We start from the raw sequence: 20,853 nt of genomic DNA, 5'->3' as shown, positions 1-20,853 counted from the left end.
GTTATTTATACTGGGGTTTTTATTATTACATTTAGGCACTGGAGGCAAAGGATGGGGGCTTTAAAGGGTAGCTTTCACTTTCTAACTTTGTATTGTCTATAGTATCAGCCGTGGCTAAGTGGGCAGTTTTCTCACCTCTGAGTCAGAAGGCTGTAGATTCAAGTCCCAGTTGAGGGACTGGAGGACAAAAATTACATCCAACATTCCTCCTCGCAGCACTGAGGGAGTGCTGCACTGTCAGAATAGCCTTCTTTCAAATAAGATGTTCAACTGAGGCCCTGTCTATCCCTATCAGATGGATGTTAGAGATCCCACGGCCACTATTTTGAAGAAGAGCAGGGGAGTTACCCCAGTGTCCTGGTCAATATTTATCCCTCAATCAACATCACTAAAAACAGATCATCTGCTCATTATCACATTGCTGTGTGTGGGATCTTGCTGTGTGTAAATTGATTGCCACGATTCCTACATTACAAAAAGTGATGACACTTCAAAGTACTTAATTGGCTGTGAAGCACTTTGGGACGCCCTATGGTTGTGAAAGGTGCTATAGAAATGCAAGGTTTTTAATTGAAGATACTGATCTTGTTATCGAGAACATAATTAATTTCAGCCACCCCCAACTTACCATTTAATAAATTCACTTTAGTTTGGACAGCATTTAAATCAATTAAGACAAAGGCAGAATTTTCTGGATAGTAAATACAAAAATAAGTTTATGAAAAGAAAAAGGTTTACTGAACTTTAAGGCATTGACTTTTCCAACTTCATGTGGGGGATCAGTCTATAGAAGCGTAACCCTCTCTGGCTCCTTTGACAGTAATTCTTGTGGAATTCAACCTCGGAAGTCTGGCTCCTTCTTTGACAGTAATTTCCTTGGAACTCGGCCTCAGGAGTCTTCAGTACTTGGCCAGCAAGGAAGGCGTTCAGAACCTCTACTTTTATCACCAAAGTGACCATTACCTCATAACATGACAATTGGTCAATTTGGTCACTAGATTAATTGAATTGGATCCCCAATTACTGACACCTCCTTCTCTCATTAACTTAGGCAGAAATACAATAGAACTGTTTCATACTGTCCTTTTATCTGCTTCTATAGAATCCCTTATTTTACAATATCATATGATGAGGTTAATCTGACCTTGAAGGTCTCTCTTGCCAGTACTTTTACCTTCATTACACATTCCTTCTTTAAAAATTTATAAATTTAAACTACCCAACTATTTTTCTCCAATTAAGGGCAATTTTGCGTGGCCAATCCACCTATCCTGCACAATCTTTTTGGACTGTGGGGGTGTGACCCACGCAGACGCGGGGAGAATGTGTAAACTCCACATGGACAGTGACCCTGGGCCGGGATCTAACCCGTTCTCGGCACCGTGAGGCAGCAGTGCTAACCACTGCACCACCATGCAGCCCAAAACATTCTTTACATATACAGCAATTAAGCTTTTTAAGAAATTTAGAGTACCCAATTCATTTTTTTCCAACAAAGGGGCAATTTAGCGTGGCCAATCCACCTACCCTGCACATCTTTGAGTTGTGGGGGCGAAACCCATGAGAACACGGGGAGAATGTGCAAACTCCACACGGACAGTGATCCAGAGCTTGGATCGAACCTGGGACCTTGGCATTGTGAGGCAGCAGTGCTAACCGCTGTGCTACTCTGCTGCCCTGCTTTTGCATTTTTACAGCAAATAAAAATCAGTCTTTTACGAGAACTGCTGATTCATTATTGATTCATTCATTGTAACTGAATTAAGGATCAATCAGCTATTACTGATTGGTGGCTAAATAAAACAGTAATCTTTAATTAATATATTTGGTCACTCCAAGGTACACTGATTCAAAAAGACAGTTTGTGAAAGACAATAGCTTTATTTCTTACTCATCTTGATTGGATTCAACAAATAGCCTTGTGGTTAAGCCAGATATTGGCACAATTTAATGTTCCCTTTCTTGTCAAAATTATTGAAGAATTTATTTATTTCAACAATTAATGCTCACTCAGCAGCGTCGAAGCATTCACGTTTATACAGTATTAATTTCTGAAATAAAGATCTCGTCACACGTTAGAGTTTAACATGGCTTCTGTAGAAACCAACTATTTTCTAATACACCTGATAGTTAAAAGATAGCTATTTAACGTTAATATTAAGCCCCAGTTTTAAATACCCATTTTAAATTAAGGATTTCAACACTCATAACCTCAGGTCATCTCAAAACATATAGCTTCAACAGAACAGAGACACAAAACAGCACGACACAGCATAATTCCATTATAGATCAAAACAGCACTTTTACTGAGCTCGATTGTTCTAACAAATACATTTGTAAGACAGTGTGACATTAAAACACAAGCCGTACCAGATATCATTCCAGGGACAGGGCAGGCACTAGTGTCCACAATGTGCAAAATAGCGAAGTCAGCAGAAGTCGGACACTAGTGTCCACAATGTGCAAAATAGCAAAGTCAGCAGAAGTCGGACACTAGTGTCCACAATGTGCAAAATAGCGAAGTCAGCAGAAGTCTGACACTAGTGTCCACAATGTGCAAAATAGCGAGGGCAGCACGGTAGCATTGCGGATAGCACAATTGCTTCAGAGCTCCAGAGTCCCAGGTTCGATTCCGGCTTGGGTCACTGTCTGTGCGGAGTCTGCACATCCTCCCCGGTGTGCGTGGGTTTCCTCCGGGTGCTCCGGTTTCCTCCCACAGTCCAAAGATGTGCAGGTTAGGTGGATTGGCCATGATAAAATGCCCTTAGTGTCCAAAATTGCCCTTAGTGTTGGGTGGGGTTTCTGGGTTATGGGGATAGGGTGGAGGTGATGACCTTGGGTTGGGTGCTCTTTCCAAGAGCCGGTGCAGACTCGATGGGCCGAATGGCCTCCTTCTGCACTGTAAATTCTATTATTCTAAGTCTAGTTTAAACTGGTTGTGATAATCGCACAGAATCGCATTCCATAACATACACAAGTATTCAGATATGAAACATTTAAAGCTAATGTTGCACATTGAAGATTGACAGCTAATCGTCAAATCAAACTCATTTGATTCTAACCTAAACCAATTGGGATTACATAGGGGTGTAGATGGCTAAAGACTGATATGATTTTGTATAACCGTGCGGGTCCGTATGGCCATCTTTATTCATGAATCATCTATACTTTGATCTAAATTATTCGCTGTCTCTATACTTTCACTTTTCCACTCTAGCTGTTGAAGTAAATGCAATCTGATTTGCCGTAAGCAAGAAACCATTTCTGTATTATTTCAAAGTTAAATTGTGTACAAGTTGCTTCTTTTTAAGTCCTTTTTGCTAGCCGGACTTATTAGAGAATAAGATTTAAGTGGTTCTCAATTGGAAACAAATAGAGGCAATAAACGATTCTTGTTTGCACCCAATAAATTTTAACTCAAATTTCTACTGAGTTTTAGTGTCGTAAGTGCCACTAAATCCACATGGTAGGTCTCTACAACTGGCGTCGTTTGGCAAAAGGGGAGGAGCCAGCCAGGATGAAATCAGAAGACTGAAGAAAGACCAGAAGGACGGAAGACCCAAATAAAAACGGCTAGACTGCGGTAAGAAATATCTTTTTCACCCATTAAAAGTCTTAAAGCCGCCTCAAGCAGTGCTTCGATCCCAAGAAAGGACCGTTTTATAGACTGTGTTAATTCAATCGGGTGCTGGTCGTTGAAACTAAAATAAAACAGGACTGAAAGAATAGTCGGGCTAGTGGACACAGATACACAAACATAGTTGGCGACCAAAAAGTAAGGCTGAGTTTATGGCAGACATGACTCCTAAAATAGATTCAGGACCTTCAAATGGTAGAGAACAAGTTCCCACAATGTCCAAGGGAGGTCGCGCTGTACCGGATGTCTCTATTGACGATATATTGGGTGATCTTAGATCTTTGATTTGTCGATAATATGGACTGTCTGAAGTTGCAAGAAAGATTGAATCAAAATATGATATCCCCATAGGACAGTGGTCCCTTGATAATATCAAGAAGGCATGGGGAAAAACCACATGTTTAAATGGAGTAAAACGTATGAAATGGTCTTTTGCAGTAATGGCACAACTCCAAAAACATCAAGAGACAATCGCAAAAGCTAAATTCGATCATGACCTTAAGTTCACTAAAGACCAACTAGCAGCAGTTGTTGAAGAATTATGCGATGCAAAATCTAAACTTGAACAATGTGATCAGATTAAAACATTATTGGAAAATGAAACCTTTAAAGTTCAACAACAATCATTTCAAATTGATGAACTCCAAAAGAAAGATACTGACTCAGAATCCAAACTTCAACAGTTAATATCAGAAAATGATGGTCTTAAAAGTCAAAATTGCCAGTTATTTGAGGAAAAATGTATGTTGGAAAATGACAAGGACACCATGAAATGTCAGAACAAATTACTGACAGACAAATTAACAGCTCAAAAGCCTTCAAATCTGTCTTTAATAAATCAGCTGAACTCTCCAAAGCAAACAGCGACACCAACGGGAAGAGTTGAAATGATTTTAACTAAGGCCCAAGATATACCAGTGATATCTAAACCAAATCCTATATTATTGCAAGCTGCTACTGACATGAAAACAATGAATACACTGATCCAAGTTCCACAGGGGGAGTCTGGCAAAATGAACTATCTGTCAAGGACACTTTTACCACAGAACAAACCTAATTCTTACTCTTGAGACCGACCACAAAATGCTGCTGGCACCAATCCAAAAGCTTCTCATGGCAGCTTTAATAGACTGTGAGATTTTTAAACAAGAAAAGCCTATTCGGTTAAGCAACGAGCCTCATGGCAAACAAAGTGTAATACAACTTAACCCATTAAGCACCAAACAACTTGGAGTTGAAGTGATAAAGACAACAACCTAGGTTGTAAACCATTTAAAAGATCTATCAAAAACCCATTTTGTCACTGGTTTAAAACCAGAACTGTCTGCAGCTTTAAACTTGATCCTACCCAGACCTCAGTCAGAAACCGCCTCTCCTCCTCCATTACCGACAAATCTGTCCATAAGAGATATGAAATTCCTTTCTCGTGTTGAAGACGGCCATTTTGCGAGTTTCAGATTTCATGATTACAAACTGGTCTCCTATGATGAAGGCCTGCACCCTGGCTACAGGGATACGCCCCAAGTCACGTATCGTAAAAGTTGCCAAGAACTGTTAACTTGAGAAAACTGTCATTATTTTGAATGTTGCTTTGTTAATTTTAGGAAATTAACAAATCTTGTTAGCAGTACTCCCTTTAACAGAATCGATGAATTGATATACAGAAAACCAAGTTCATTCAGCGCAAGATTGGTTCAGTCATATGTTCAATAAATTGTGTTTGATATTTTAAAATAAATGTTTAAAATTAGCTTGAAAATTAAAACTTCAGACAATGTGTAAGGTGTTTTTAAGGAAAGTAACTCTGATTAAAAACAAATCCATGGAGAGAACACATTGTTCGAAGACACTTGATAAGGGAATTTGGCAGCAACCCAACTTTTACTCCCAGTCCATTTGAGTGACATTTTAAAAAAACGTTGAGATGCAAATGGCATCATTCCAAGGTATCCACCCATTTTTGTTTCTGCAGGAAAATTAACCCTTTCAACAAGCTTTTGCGCATTATCCAGAAGATGTCAAAGACTTGACAACTCACATCCAATACAAAGTTTAAAAAAAACTTTTTTTTTTACAAACGTTTAATTGAGGTTTTTTTTTGCATTTCAACAACAACAAAATCAACAATATACATAAAAAGAAAAATATAAACATGGTGCAAATTCCACCTTCCTCTCCCACAGGCCTTGCCATTACTTACCCCCCGAAGCTACGCAAACCTAACCCCCTCCCTCCCCCTCCCCCCCCCCTTTCTGCTGACGATTAGTTCTCTGCGAGGAAGTCGATGAATGGTTGCCACCTCAGGGCGAACCCCAGCAGAGACCCTCTCATGGCAAACTTAATTTTCTCCAGGCAGAGGAAGCCAGCCATGTCCGAAAGCCAGGTCTCCAATTTCGGGGGCTTTGAGTCCCTCCATGCCAACAATATCCGCCTCCGGACTACCAGGGAAGCAAAGGCCAGAACATCCGCCTCTCTCTCCCCCTGGATTCCCGGATCCAGCGACACCCCAAAAATCGCCACCCCCGTCCTCATTGCCACCCTCACATTTAATACTGTGGACATGGCATCGGCAAACCCCAGCCAAAATTCCCTCAGTTTTGGACATGCCCAGAACATATGGACATAATTCGCTGACCCCCCCCACCCCCCGCGCATTTCGCACACCTGTCCTCCACCCCATCCGGGCTGCTGTCATGTGAGCCCGGTGAACAACCTTAAATTGGATAAGGCTGAGCCTGGCACACGTTGCGGTAGTATTGACCCTTCCTAACGCGTCTGCCCAGAGGCCCTCCTCTATCTCTCCCCCTAGCTCCTCCTCCCACTTTTGCTTCAGCTCCTCGGTTTGCGTCTCCTCCGAACCCATAAGCTTTCTATATATGTCCGAGACGCTCCCCTCCCCTATCCATCCTCTAGAGACCACCCGATCCTGAATCCCCCTTAGCGGCAGGAGTGGGAAGGTTGGTACCTGCTTCCGCAAAATGTCCCGTATCTGTAAATATCGGAATTCATTTCCCCCAGCCAATGCAAACTTCTCCTCCAGCGCCCTCATACTTGGGAAGCTACCTTCCAAGAACCAGTCACCCATCCTCTCAATCCCCGCTCTCCGCCAAATTCAGAACCCCGCGTCCATCCTCCCCGGGGCAAACCGATGGTTGTTGCAGATTGGTGATCACACCGATGCCCCCTCTGCTCCCACATGTCTCCTCCACTGCCCCCAGACTCTCAGGGCTGCCACCACCGCTGGACTGGTGGAGTACCGCGCCGGCGGGAACAGCAGCGGCGCCGTCACCAATGCCCCTAAACTTGTGCCCTTACATGAAGCCGCCTCCATGCGCACCCACACCGGCTCACCCCCCCCCCCCCCACCTCCAAACCATGGCTATGTTAGCCACCCAGTAGTAATTGCTGAAATTCGGCAGCGCCAGCCCACCATCACCCGACTCCGCTCGAGCATTGCCCTCTTCACCCGCGGCGGCTTGCCACCCCCACACAAAGCCCACCATAATCATATTGATCCACTTAAAAAAGGACCGCGGGATGAAGATGGGGAGGCACTGGAAAACGAAAAGGAACTTCGGGAGGACCATCATTTTGACCGACCACCAGAGACAACGGGAGCGTGTCCCATCTTCGGAAATCCTCCTTCATCTGGTCCACCCACCGGGCCAGGTTCAATTTGTGTAGCCTGTCCCAATCCCTCGCCACCTGAATACCCAAGTACCTAAAACTGTCCCCTACCACTCTAAACGGCAGTTCCCCCAGTCGCCTCTCCTGACCTCTCGCCTGAACCACAAACAACTCGCTCTTTCCCATATTAGCTTGTACCCCGAAAACCGGCCGAATTCCCCTAAGATTCCCATAATTTCCCCCATCCCCTCCATTGGGTCTGAGACATACATCAGTAGGTCATCCGCATACAGCGAGGCTCTGTGCTCCACCCACCCCGGAACAACCCCTTCCAGCCCCTTGAGGCCCTCAGAGCAATTGCCAGCGGCTCTATCGGCAGCGCAAACAGCAGTGGGGAGAGGGGACATCCCGGTCTCTTCCCCCGGTGTAGCCTGAAATATTCTGAAGTCGTCCTGTTTGTCCATACACGAGCTACCGGAGCCTGGTACAGCAACCTAACCCAGTCAACAAAGCCCCTTCCAAACCCGAACCGCTCCAGCACCTCCCATAAGTAATCCCACTCGACCCGGTCGAAGGCTTTTTCCGCGTCCATCGCAACCACCACTTCAACTTCCCTACCTTCCAGGGGCATCATGATCACGTTTAGCAACCTTCTTACTTTGGCCCCCAGCTGCCTACCCTTAACGATCCCTGTCTGGTCCTCCCCTATAACGTCCGGTACACAGTCCTCAATCCTAGAGGCCAGAAGTTTGGCATCCACGTTCAGCAAGGCTATTGGCCTATAAGAATCACACAGCTCCGGTCTTTGTCCCTTTTCAGAATGAGCGAGATCATGGCCTGTGACATCGTCTGGGGTAAAACACGTCTTTCCTTGGCCTCATTAAAGACCTTCAACAGTACAGACCCCAATATTCTGGAGAACTTTTTATAGAACTCGATTGGGTACCCGTCCGGTCCCGGGGCCTTACCCGACTGCATGCCCTTCAAACACTCCACTATCTCCTCCAGCCTGATCGGGGCCCCCAGCCCTTCTACCAGCTCCCCATCCACCTTCGGGGAAGTCAACCCATCCAAAAAGTGCCTCATCCCATCCGGCCCCGCAGGGGGTTCCGACCTATACAACCTACTATAAAAGTCACAAAAGGTCTTGCTCACTCCTGCCGAGTCCCCGAGTTCCCATCCCCGTCAACAACTTTCCCTATTTCCCTAGCTGCCTCTCTCTTTCTGAGCTGCTGTGCAAGCATCCTACTGGCCTTCTCCCTGTGCTCATAAATCACCCCCTTCGCCTTTCTGAGCTGCTCCACTGCCCTTCCTGCGGTGAACAAACCAAATTCCGCCTGCAGCCTCCGGCGTTCCCTTAACAGCCCTACCTCTGGAGCCTCCGCATGCCTCCTATCCACTCGCAGAATCTCTTTTACCAGTCGATCCGTTTCTGCCCTATCCGTCCTGTCCCTGTGAGCCCGGATCGAGATCAGCTCACCACTGCCTTCAGCGCTTCCCAGACCACCGCTGCTGAGACCTCCCCCGTGTCGTTTACCTGCAGGTAGTGCAGCATGCACTTCCTCAACCTCTCGCACACCAACAGCCCCACATCCAACCTCCATTGCGGGCGCTGCTTGCTATCCATAGTGACCTGTCCATCCAGTGCGGAGCATGGTCTGAGATTGTATTCGCTGAATAACCCGTGTCCACCACCCCCGCCATCAGAGCCCTGCCCACAACAAAGAAATCTATTCGGGAATACACCCCGTGTACGTGGGAGAAAGAAGAAAATGCCTTGGCCCTCGGCTGCCTAAATCTCCATGGATCCCCCCCCCCATCTGCTCCATGAACCCTTTCAGCTCCTTTGCCATTGCTGGCACCTTGCCCGTTCTCGAGCATGACCGATCCAGGCCTGGATCAATAACCGTGTTGAAATCCCCACCCAGAATCAGCCTGTGCGATTCCAGGTCTGGAATCTTCCCCAGCACCCTCTTTATAAAATCCCCATCGTCCCAATGTGGCGCGTATACGTTGACCAGCACTACCTTCATCTCGTGCAGCTTGCCACTAACCATGATATATCGGCCTCCCACATCCGAGACTATCCTCCCCACCTCAAATGCCACCCGCTTGTTAATCAGAATCGTAGCCCCTCTTGTCTTTGAATCCAGCCCCGAGTGGAAAACCTGATAACCCAACCTTTCCTCAACCTGACCTGATCCACTACTTTAAGATGTGTCTCCTGCAGCATCACCACGTCCACCTTCAGTCTCCTCAGGTGCGCAAACACACGTGCCCTCTTTACCGGCCCATTTAGCCCCCGGACATTCCAGGTGACCAGCCTAGTTGGGGGGCAAAGGGCCCCCCCCAAAAAAAGGGGCAAAGGGGCTGGTCAGCCATTCCCTTTCTTGGGCCCGCCTCTAGCCCATGCGCCGCACCAGCTACAAGCCTTCTTAACACCTGTTTCAACCTGCCTTGCCACCTTCAGAGAATTATGGACTTGAATGAGCTGGAAGCTCATTCTTCCAGCGGAGCGGGCAGAGAGGGGAGCGATTTTTGGAGGGGAGAGCTGGAAGCTAAGCTCAGTTTTTGATTTTTAACTTACTTTTTCGGAGCAGGAAACCGGAAGTCGGCCGTGAGGAGACCTGGGAAGGTTGTATTACCCAATAAATTTGAAAGGTGAGGAAACCAGAGACATTACATGTGTAGTGTCTCCCACCCTCCCGCCTCCTCTAACCTAAAAAAAAACTCAGTGCTGTGAGCAGGTAAGCTACTTTTTCTTTCATTTTCACTGGGAGACTAAGTAGAGTTGATAGCAGCGAGGGCAGTGGAATGTTCCTCCTGCAGAATGTCCGAGGTAAGGGAGACCACCGGTGTCCTTGCTGACTTCACCTGCGGGAAGTGCAGCCATCTCCAGCTCCTCACAGACCAGTGTTAGGGAACTGGAGCTGGATGAACTGAGGGTCATTCGGGAAGCTGAGGGGATGATAGATAGAAGCAACAGGGACATAGTTACACCTGAGAACAAAGGTAGCTGGGTAACAGTTCGAGGTGGGAAGAGGAGGAAGCAGTCAGTGCAGGGATCCCCTGTGGTCGTTCCTCTCAACAATAAGTATACTGCTTTGGGTACAGTTGGGGGGTATTACCTAGCAGGGGTTGGCTGCAGTGACCGGGTCTCTGGCACGAGGTCCGGTTCTGGGGCTCAGAAGGGAAGGGGAGATATTAGGAGAGCAGTAGTTATAGGGGACTCAATAGTTAGAGGTACAGACAGGTGGTTCTGTGGGCACGGGAGAGACTCTCGGATGGTTTGTTGCCTCCCGGGTGCCAGGGTCCATGACGTCTCGGATCGTGCCTTCAGGATCCTTAAGGGGGAGGGGGAGCAGCCAGAAGTCGTGGTGCACATTGGTACCAACGACGAAGGTAGGAAAAGGGGTGTGGATGTAACAAACGAGTTTAGGGAGTTAGGCTGGAAGTTAAAAGCCAGGACAGACAGAGTTGTCATCTCTGGTTTGTTGCCGGTGCCACGTGATAGCGAGGCTAGGAATAGGGAGAGAGTGCAGTTGAACATGTGGCTGCAGGAATGGTGTAAGAGGGAGGGCTTCAGGTATTTAGATAATTGGAGTACATTCTGGGGAAGGTGGGACCTGTACAAGCAGGACGGGTTGCATCTGAACCAGAGGGGCACCAATATCCTGGGATGGAGGTTTTCTAGTACTCTTCGGGAGGGTTTAAACTAATTTGGCTGGGGAATGGGAACCGGATTTGTAGTCCAGCAACTAAGGTAGCCGATGTTCAGGACGCCAAAGCATGTAGTGAGGCAGTGGCAAAGGTAACACTGACAAAGGAGAGTACTTGCAGGCACGGAGATGGGTTGAAGTGTGTATACTTCAATGCAAGGAGCATCAGGAATAAGGTGGGTGAACTTAAGGCATGGATCGGTACTTGGGACTACGATGTGGTGGCCATCACGGAAACCTGGATAGAAGAGGGGCAGATATGGTTGTTGGAGGTTCCTGGTTATAGATGTTTCAATAAGATTAGGGGGGTGGCATTGTTAATTAGAGATAGTATAACAGCTGCAGAAAGGCAGTTGGAGGAGGATCTGCCTACTGAGGTAGTATGGGTTGAAGTCAGAAATAGGAAAGGAGCAGTCACCTTGTTGGGAGTTTTCTATAGGCCCCCCAATAGCAGCAGAGATGTGGAAGAACAGATTGGGAAACAGATTTTGGAAAGATGCAGAAGTCACAGGGTAGTAGTCATGGGTGACTTCAACTTCCAAAAAATTGAGTGGAAACTCTTTAGATCAAATAGTTTGGATGGGGTGGTGATTATGCAGTGTGTCCAGGAAGCTTTTCTCACACAGTATGTAGATTGTCCGACCAGAGGAGAGGCCATATTGGATTTGGTACTTTGTAATGAACCAGGGCAAGTGATAGATTTGTTAGTGGGGGAGCATTTTGGCGATAGTGGCCACAATTCTGTGACTTTCACTTTAATAATGGAGAGGGATAGGTGTGTGCAACAGGCAAGGTTTACAATTGTGGGAAGGGTAAATACGATGCTGTCAAACAAGAACTGAAGTGCATAAGTTGGGAACATGGGCTGTCAGGGAAGCAGACAATTGAAATGTGGAACTTGTTCAAGGAACAGATACTACGTGTCCTTGATATGTATGTCCCTGTCAGGCAGGGAAGAGATGGTCGAGTGAGGGAACCATGGTTGACAAGAGAGGTTGAATGTCTTGTTAAGAGGAAGAAGGATACTTATGTAAGGCTGAGGAAACAAGGTTCAGACAGGGCGCTGGAAGGATACAAGATAGCCAGGAGAGAACTGAAGAAAGGGATTAGGAGAGCTAAGAGAGGGCATGAAAAATCTTTGGCGGGTAGGATCAAGGAAAACCCCAAGGCCTTTTATACATATGTGAGAAATATGAGAATGACTAGAGCGAGGGTAGGTCCGATCAAGGACAGTAGCGGGAGATTGTGTATGGAGTCTGAAGAGATAGGAGGTCTTGAACGAGTACTTTTCTTCAGTATTTACAAATGAGAGGGGCCATATTGTTGGAGAGGAGATACTTGTTAGGAAGGAAGATGTGTTGGGCATTTTGAAAATCTTGAGGATAGACAAGTCCCCCGGGCCTGACGGGATATATCCAAGGATTCTATGGGAAGCAAGAGATGAAATTGCAGCGCCGTTGGCAATGATCTTTTCGTCCTCACTGTCAACAGGGGCGGTACCAGGGGATTGGAGAGTGGCGAATGTCGTGCCCCTGTTCAAAAATGGGAATAGGGATAACCCTGGGAATTACAGGCCAGTTAGTTGTACTTTGGCGGTAGGCAAAGTAATGGAAAGGGTACGGAGGGATAGGATTTCTGAGCATCTGGACACTGCTTCATTAGGGATAGTCAGCACGGATTTGTGAGGGGTCGGTCTTGCCTCACAAGTCTTATTGAATTCTTTGAGAAGGTGACCAAGAACGTGGATGAAGATAAAGCAGTGGATGTAGTGTACATGGATTTTATAAGGCATTTGATAAGGTTCCCCATGGAAGGCTTATGCAGAAAGTAAGGAGGCATGGGATAGTGGGAAATTTGGCCAGTTGGATAACAAACTGGTTAACTGATAGAAGTCAGAGAGTGGTGGTGGATGCCAAATATTCAGCCTGGAGCCCAGTTACCAGTGGCGTACCGCAGGGATCAGTTTTGGGTCCTCTGCTGTTTGTGATTTTCATTAATGACTTGGATGAGGGAGTTGAAGGGTGGGTCAGTAAATTTGCAGACGATACGAAGATTGGTGGAGTTGTGGATAGTGAGGAGGGCTGTTGTCGGCTGCAAAGAGACATAGATAAGATGCAGAGCTGGGCTGAGAAGTGGCAGATGGAGTTTAACCCTGAAAAGTGTGAGGTTGTCCATTTTGGAAGGACAAATATGAATGTGGAATACAGGGTTAATGGTAGGGTTCTTGGCAATGCGGAGGAGCAGAGAGATCTTGGGATCTATGGTCATAGATCTTTGAAAGTTGCCACTCAAGTGGATAGAGCTGTGAAGAAGGCCTATGATGTGCTAGTGTTCATTAGCAGAGGGATTGAATTTAAAAGCCGTGAGATGATGATGCAGCTGTACAAAACGTTGGTAAGGCCACATTTGGAGTACTGTGTGCAGTTCTGGTCACCTCATTTTAGGAAGGATGTGGAAGCTTTGGAAAAGGTGCAAAGGAGATTTACCAGGATGTTGCCTGGAATGGAGAGTAGGTGTTACGAGGAAAGGTTAAGGGTGTTAGGCCTTTTCTCATTAGAATGGAGAAAGATGAGGGACGACTTGATAGAGGTTTATAAGAATTATGGAGTTTAATTTAGATAAATGTGAGGTGATGCATTTTGGCAGATCGAATCAGGCCAGGACCTACTCAGTTAATGGTATGGCGTTGGGGAGAGTTATAGAACAAAGAGATCTAGGAGTACAGGTTCATAGCTCCTTGAAGGTGGAGTCGCAGGTGGACAGGGTGGTGAAGAAGGCATTCGGCATGCTTGGTTTCATTGGTCAGAACATTGAATACAGGAGTTGGGACGTCTTGTTGAAGTTGTACAAGACATTGGTACGGCCACACTTGGAATACTGTGTGCAGTTCTGGTCACCCTATTATAGGAAGGATATTATTAAACTGGAAAGAGTGCTGAAAAGATTTACTAGGATGTTGCCGGGACTTGATGGTTTGAGTTATAAGGAGAGGCTGGATAGACTGGGACTTTTTTCCTTGGAGCGTAGGAGGCTTAGGGGTGATCTTATAGAGGTCTATAAAATAATGAGGGGCATAGATCAGGTAGATAGTCAACATCTTTTCCCAAAGGTAGGGGAGTCTAAAACTAGAGGGCATAGGTTTAAGGTGAGAGGAGAGAGATTCAGAAGGACCCAGAGGGGCAATTTCTTCACTCAGAGGGTAGTGAGTGTCTGGAATGGGCTGCTAGAGGTAGTTCCAAACGGGTCAGGCTGTATGGCATTAACAACTCACGGGTGACAGGTCATCCCCCGCAACCTCCAGGGCCTGTTCCACGTAGGGGGTGAGGATTCTGATATCCGGCACCCCACCGCCTGTCTGGGAATTCTCCCATCTGTTGTGGGCCAACTTCTCCTGCCTCATACAGAGGAGGCATTGTGAGCTGCGTGCTTCGTTCATCGCGCGGCGGGGGGGGGGGGGGGGGGGGGGGGGGGGGGGGGGATACAGAGGGGAATGGGGACTATGGTGGGGTGGAGAATATGGGGGATGGGGAGTATGGAGATGGGGAGTATGGGGGGGGATGGGGAGTTTGGGGGGCGATAGGGAGTACGCTGTGTCCATAACTGGAAAATATAGGTAGACACTAACCACTCGGTCCCGAGTTACTGACCATGATCCGATCACGGCCTCTGCAACCTCCGCCCAGGCCCGGTTGACATCTGTGGGTGACAACCTCCTTCCCACCTTGGGGAACAGTGTGCCCCACGTCTCCTCCATAGCATCCAGTAAAAGCTCAAGCTCTGTATCCGTGAATCTCGGGGCCTGCTTTGGAATTGCATTAGTGCCACGTGGTGTGAATGCTGCCGCATTAGCATGTCCTAAATGGCTCCGGCAGTCACGCCCCCATCAGGACCGGGGAACACCTCCCATTCAGTCCTGGTGTCTACACTTAGCCTCTCAAACAGAGAATTCTGCCCCTTGTTCTTTGCTTCCTGACTTGATTCTCTAAATTGGGGAATTGTGGTCCCTGTGACATCACACTGTCGGGTATGATGCTATTGTGACAGAGTTCTGTGATGTCACGGTACCCACCATGTTTGTTTACGTCATCCCGCATCACCTCTTTCCATAGTTACCCAGTTTAACTCGCTGTTGACAGAATCTTTACCATTGATTTGGTCTTCTACCTGCCAACTGCTCACACAGAAAACGATTGCTAAGAGTGAACATTTTATCCAAGCACTCAGAACAATGATCGTGACTACGTGGATTATATATTGTTGGGCAAATGGTAAGATACACGGAGCAGTTTGTTCCGTTTCTATCGCAAAGATTGATGAAGTGAATACTGTAGAAATTATCCCCGGTGGAGATCAGGCACAACGTGTCAACAGTCAAAATACCTCAGCTGCTGTTGTGTCTGGACAGGAGATCGAAGTTGGAACCGAACAGCCAGAAGAGGAGCTGAACCTCCAGGCCCTCATGTCAGAGATCAAAGGTCAGCTGTTGTGGAGGAGGGTGATCCTGGTACCGAGCGGCCAGAATGACCAGCAGGATCTGGGAGTTTCCCTGGAGATCAGCGAAGGTGTGAGAGACTGTAAAATGATTGACGTGGACAAGCAGCGCACCTGAACCAATGGTTGAATCTCTTACTCCAGCTGTTAATCTTGATGACATTGAATGCCAAATTGAACTGCAGGAAAATAGCGTCAATGGCAGTAGTGATGTGGAAGACAGATCTGCCGGTGAGGTCTCCTCTGTTGCCATCGATCATCATCCAGAGGACCAAACCTCACTGCTCAGCAACACTGAGGGAGCCACTGTGGACAATACCCCATCTTCTTCATAGATGATGAAGAAATAAACAGTATCGATCTAGAATCCGCGTCGGACGCTAGGAGCTTCAGGTCCTCCGGATTTTTATTCGTGCAATTCCCGAGCAGCGGTGAGAATGACTCACTGCTGAGCAACATTGAGGGAGCCATAATGGACAATACCACAGCGCGAGGAATGGATGACAACATCGACCTGGAATCGCTGTTGGACTCAGAGACCTACAATTTCACCGGACGTTTACGCTTGCAGTTCCCGCGTGACACTGAGAGTGAGCAGTCTATTCGGAGACCATTACTGACACATTCTGTTGAGAGAATGCAGTGAAGAAAGGACTGAAAAAAAGTCAAGTCGCTTCAGACACCAAGAACATCGTTGAACGCTATCCCATTTCCGAGAGTGCCCCCTCCCCTGCAACCCTCCCGACCCCCGACCCAACTCCCTCATCACCCTCTACCTGGCCCCTCCCCCCTACCCCAGTGCCCTCTGATCCTCAACGTGCCTGGCCCTCCGAGCTCTACCTCGGCGAATCAACTGGCGAGCCGGCATTCGGGGCGGAAAGCACTCTCGGAAATGGGATATTGTGCAGCACATTAAACAACTCTCTGCACAAACATTTTGATGCCTCTGTCACTTTCCTCCGCAATGCGGGCTGACCCCCGGACACTTTGCCTGTCTCTCCAGACAATCCCCCCTCCCCCTGGCACCAACCCACCCTCCGGCCGTGATCATCTCCCGGGAGCTGTGCCCCAGCCCCTGGGTGTTCGGATGTTGGCTGCTGCGTGAGTGGTGTTGACCCCCACACAGTCTCCAGGCATCAAGGTTCGATTGGAATACGAGGCAATGACTCCCACATGCTACATGGCCCCACTTGGCACGACACATGGGATTGGGATTCAAGGGTTGGCATGGTGGCGCCGCGAGGGATTGCCCCCCCCCAGCGTTTCCCCTCCACCCTCCCATGGTGGCCCACCCCCAGCCGAGGGTTCCCCACCCCCCGCCGAGTACTGGGGTGGCAAGACCAGCCCCCACCCCCCGGTCTCTTTCCTGTGCACAAAGATTGCTTCTCCCCTTCTCGGCTCCCCACGGAAACCCTTCCGCCAGGTGCACGTTTTGAAAAAGGAGTATCAATGGGCGCCGGCGTGACCACTTGCTGGGGAGGCCGGGAAATGACAGGAGGCCGTTGGATGACAGGTGGCTCTCGTTAATTGTATGGAAATGGGCCTTAAATCGGTGATAGTTGGTTTCTGCCACGCTACAGCGGGATTCCGAATTCACCGACGGGAGCAGGCCGGTTGCATTGCAAACTGTTTGGCACCTGGCGCGGTTACTGTTTTTGGCCTCTCCCACTATTTCCCGGCCTCGTTACGCTTGAGCGCAGGTGTAATGAGGCCAGAAGATCATGCCCAGAATTTCTGTTGGCACTGGGAGCTGAACTCAGAGATCGGGCCGCCATTTTGAAGAGCACTGTCTCCCTTTCAGGACCCCCACCCATCACCCACTCCCTACTTACGGGCCCTGTACTCCCCCTCCCTTCAAACCCTCCCTCCACCCTCATATTATGGGCAAGCTCCCCCTCGCCCCTTGGAAGAGACAACCTGGGGTGGACCAGACGGAACGGCACCCAGGGGGGTCATCAGAGACTCCAGGGTGGTCAGGGTAGCTGCAGGGTCGCCCTCTGGCCTTATCCCTGGTATGCGGTCAACTTTGCACTGTCCAGCTGGCACCCTTGCACTGCAACCCTGGCAACCAGGCAGTGCTCCTGCTGGCTCGGCAGTGCCATCCCAGCACCTTGTTCAGTTTGGGTTTAAAGTTAAAGCTAGTTTAATATTCTGATTCAGAATAAAGTTTTGTTTAACAATAGCCAAGCCGTAGTTTTTATGTCACTCCTGGAGTGAATCATTCTTTCTGCACACTCTTACAAAATAAACTAAAATATTGGGTTTTGGTCCAGTTTCCTAGACACTGTTGGGGCCGGGTCGGTGATCGTAGTATCGAGGCTGTCTGCTGCTCACAGGTAACCGGAGTCATTGTGATCCCCATAACCTTCAAAGGTTCCCCTGTATATATGGCCAACGTGGCCCTGGAGTCTCGCAGGGCTCGGGGCAAGATGCCCATCCGGAATTGCCGGATGTTTATTCCCTGACGGTGGAGACGTCAGCTCCCGTATCCGCCTCTATTTCTCGGGAATGGCCATTGACCAAGAGTGTTATCTTTATCAGGGACACCGTAGGGATGATGATGCAGTTTAGTATTGCTCATTCTGACAGCTCTGACTGGCTCATGTTTTTTGGCCACACTTACAGCAATCTTGCGGCTGACATTTGTCGTCCTCCCGGAAGGTTTGCCCAGTACTTCTAGGGTTTTGTGTCTGACTAGAGGTGCCAGAATGTCCTTGCTGAATGTCGAGTTGATGGTGAGTGTGGCACATGAGAACTTTCATTGGGAATTCTGTCCTGGTATTCCCAGGGATCGTCCCAGCCGTGTAGAATCGGTAATGCTGCAGGTTTACGGACAGTTTAGGGTCGTAATGTTTCTTTACTAAATCCACAAGATGGTTAAACATCTGGGCCCTTTCTTGCCTGTTATGGGCCAACTTCTCCTGTGGGACAGAGAGGGCAATGTGAGCCACATAAAAGCTTCAGTGGCAGCGGAAGGGGGAGCTGTGGCGGGTGACAGGCATGGGCACCGCTGCTGATGATGGGTGGGGTGCGCAGGTTGGTGCCAAGGTGTACTGGGGGTGGGGGTGCTGTGCAAACCACAGGGCCGTGAGGATAAGGGGGTGCAGCCGCGGTGGCGTGTGAGACTGGTGCGAGGTGGCGGATGCTAACTCACCCCTGCTGCCCGATGGAGGTCGTTGATCTTCTTGCGGCACTGGGTGTCGGCCCTCCTGGTGACACCCCCCGAGTTGATGGCCGCTGCCACTGCCTCCCAGGCGGCACTGGCTGACCTGTGGCTGACCCTCCAACCACTTGGAGGAACAATTTATCCCGTGTGGACTCCACCGTGTTCAACAGTCTGGTGAAGTCGGCATCCCTGAATCACTGTGCAGGTCTCCTTGGCCGCATGGCTGTGTGCTGTCTGGGGTTTGCTCTGTGAAATGTGTGAATGCCGTGAGCTTTTGTCCTCTAGAAAATGAGTGAAAAATTGATAATGGAAAATAAGGAGCTGCCTGATGAATTGAACAGAATTGTATAATTGTTCATTCGAAAGGATACAAGTAACTTTAGGGGTTGCCCATTTAAGGCAGATTTGAGAAGAAGTATTTTCTCTCCGAGCGGGATGTGTCATTGGAACACTCTTCCTCAAAAGGCAGTGGAAGCAGAGTCGGTGAATATATTTACAGCTAACTGGATAGATTCTCGACAAGTAGGAACGTGAATGGTTGTTGGGGCAGCTGGGAATGTGGCGTTGAGGTTACAATCAGATCAGCCATGATCTTGCTTTTCACCTGATTATTAAGCTGACGTTAGCCACCCTATTTCTGCTTCATCTTACACTTCAGTTCTTTTATCATCCTGGGAGCTCAACGAGTTGTCCTGCTTTTCCTTCTTGTACGAATAAACACTGACGGTACCTGAAGTATTTAATCTCTAGAAGGGGACCACTGTTCTGTTACAGTTTTGCTGCCAATCGTTGGTTGCAATTAATCCGGAATAGGTTCTAAATCCCTTGAAATTGGCCCCAAGTGTTTTTATTCTCGATTCTTTCCTGTTCTTTTCCAGAGCTTATCTAATTCTTGTATGTTCTTATTTTCCCTTTTCCCTAAACGTTGCGGAGACCAGCAGTAAGCAGAAAAGTGCGGCGAGAGCAGCGATCGCTAGATCAGCGAGGAGGATAACGGAGCAGTGAGAGCAGCGATCGCGAGATCAGCGGGGAGGATAACGGAGCGGTGAGAGCAGCGATCACTAGATCAGCGAGGAGGATAACGGAGCAGTGAGAGCAGCGATCGCTAAATCAGCGAGGATAATGGAGCGGTGAGAGCAGCGATCGCTAGATCAGCGAGGAGGATAACGGAGCAGTGAGAGCAGCGATTGCTAGATCAGCGGGGAGGATAACGGAGCAGTGAGAGCAGCGATCGCTAAATCAGCGAGGATAATGGAGCGGTGAGAGCAGCGATCGCTGAATCAGCGAGGAGGATAACGATGCGGTGAGAGCAGCGATCGCTAGATCAGCGAGGAGGATAACGGAACGGTGAGAGCAGCGATCGCTAGATCAGCGAGGAGGATAATGGAGCGGTGAGAGCAGCAATCACTAGATCAGCGAGGAGGATAACGGAGCAGCGAGAGCAGTGATCGCTAAATCAGCGAGGATAATGGAGCGGTGAGAGCAGCGATCGCTAGATCAGCGAGGAGGATAACGGAGCAGTGAAAGCAGCGATCGCTGGATCAGCGAGGAGGATAACGGTGCGGTGAGAGCAGCGATCGCTAGATCAGCGAGGAGGATAACGGAACGGTGAGAGCAGCGATCGCTAGATCAGCGAGGAGGATAACGGAGCGGTGAGAGCAGTGATCGCTCGATCAGCGAGGATAACGGAGCAGTGAGACAGCGAGCGGGAGACCAGCAGCATGGATAAACGCTCCACTGAAACAGATTATTTGCTCAAATTCAACTTGTGTTTAATCCAATTTCTTCATACAAATGTAGTTGTATGTAGACAAACTCAAAATGTTTACTGATATAATTTGCCTGTGTTCATAGATATACAATGTGTAAAATACAAATTTTAATGTTATGTATTTAATTAAGTTTACTTTTTAATTAGGTTTACTTATTGGTTTTAAATTAATTAATTGATCTAGCTTGCATTAGAGGTGTTTATATTAAATTCAATGTTTACAGATTTAACCCTACACGCCTCCTTGTGTTGTGATGATCGATGTGAATGTTTCTTCCAGCTCCAATCACACACTCACAGAGAGAGAAAAATGATAAAGAGAGGGATAAAGAGAGGGAGAAAGAGTGAGAGTGTGGGAGAAAGACTGAAGGCCTCGGGCCCTGTTGACAGAACTCTGCTCACAGCCTGCTCAGTGTCTGCTCCCTCATGGCCTCTGTTTCAG

At 48.1% G+C, this 20,853-nt stretch overlaps 1 protein-coding gene across 1 annotated transcript in view; it reads left to right on the top strand.

The window, feature by feature from the left end:
- The window catches only part of LOC140418026 (uncharacterized), a 149,960-nt gene that overhangs the window by 108,962 nt on the left and 20,145 nt on the right, over nucleotides 1-20,853 (top strand). The window contains 4 exon segments of the mRNA XM_072501456.1: nucleotides 15,293-15,458; nucleotides 15,619-15,705; nucleotides 15,810-16,064; nucleotides 18,100-18,209. Of these exon segments, the coding sequence (XP_072357557.1) occupies nucleotides 15,293-15,458; nucleotides 15,619-15,705; nucleotides 15,810-16,064; nucleotides 18,100-18,209 (618 nt within the window).

This window comes from Scyliorhinus torazame, chromosome 5 (genome assembly GCF_047496885.1).
Source record: "Scyliorhinus torazame isolate Kashiwa2021f chromosome 5, sScyTor2.1, whole genome shotgun sequence".
Lineage (NCBI taxonomy): Eukaryota > Metazoa > Chordata > Chondrichthyes > Carcharhiniformes > Scyliorhinidae > Scyliorhinus > Scyliorhinus torazame.
This window is presented reverse-complemented; position numbering and strand designations above follow the sequence as displayed.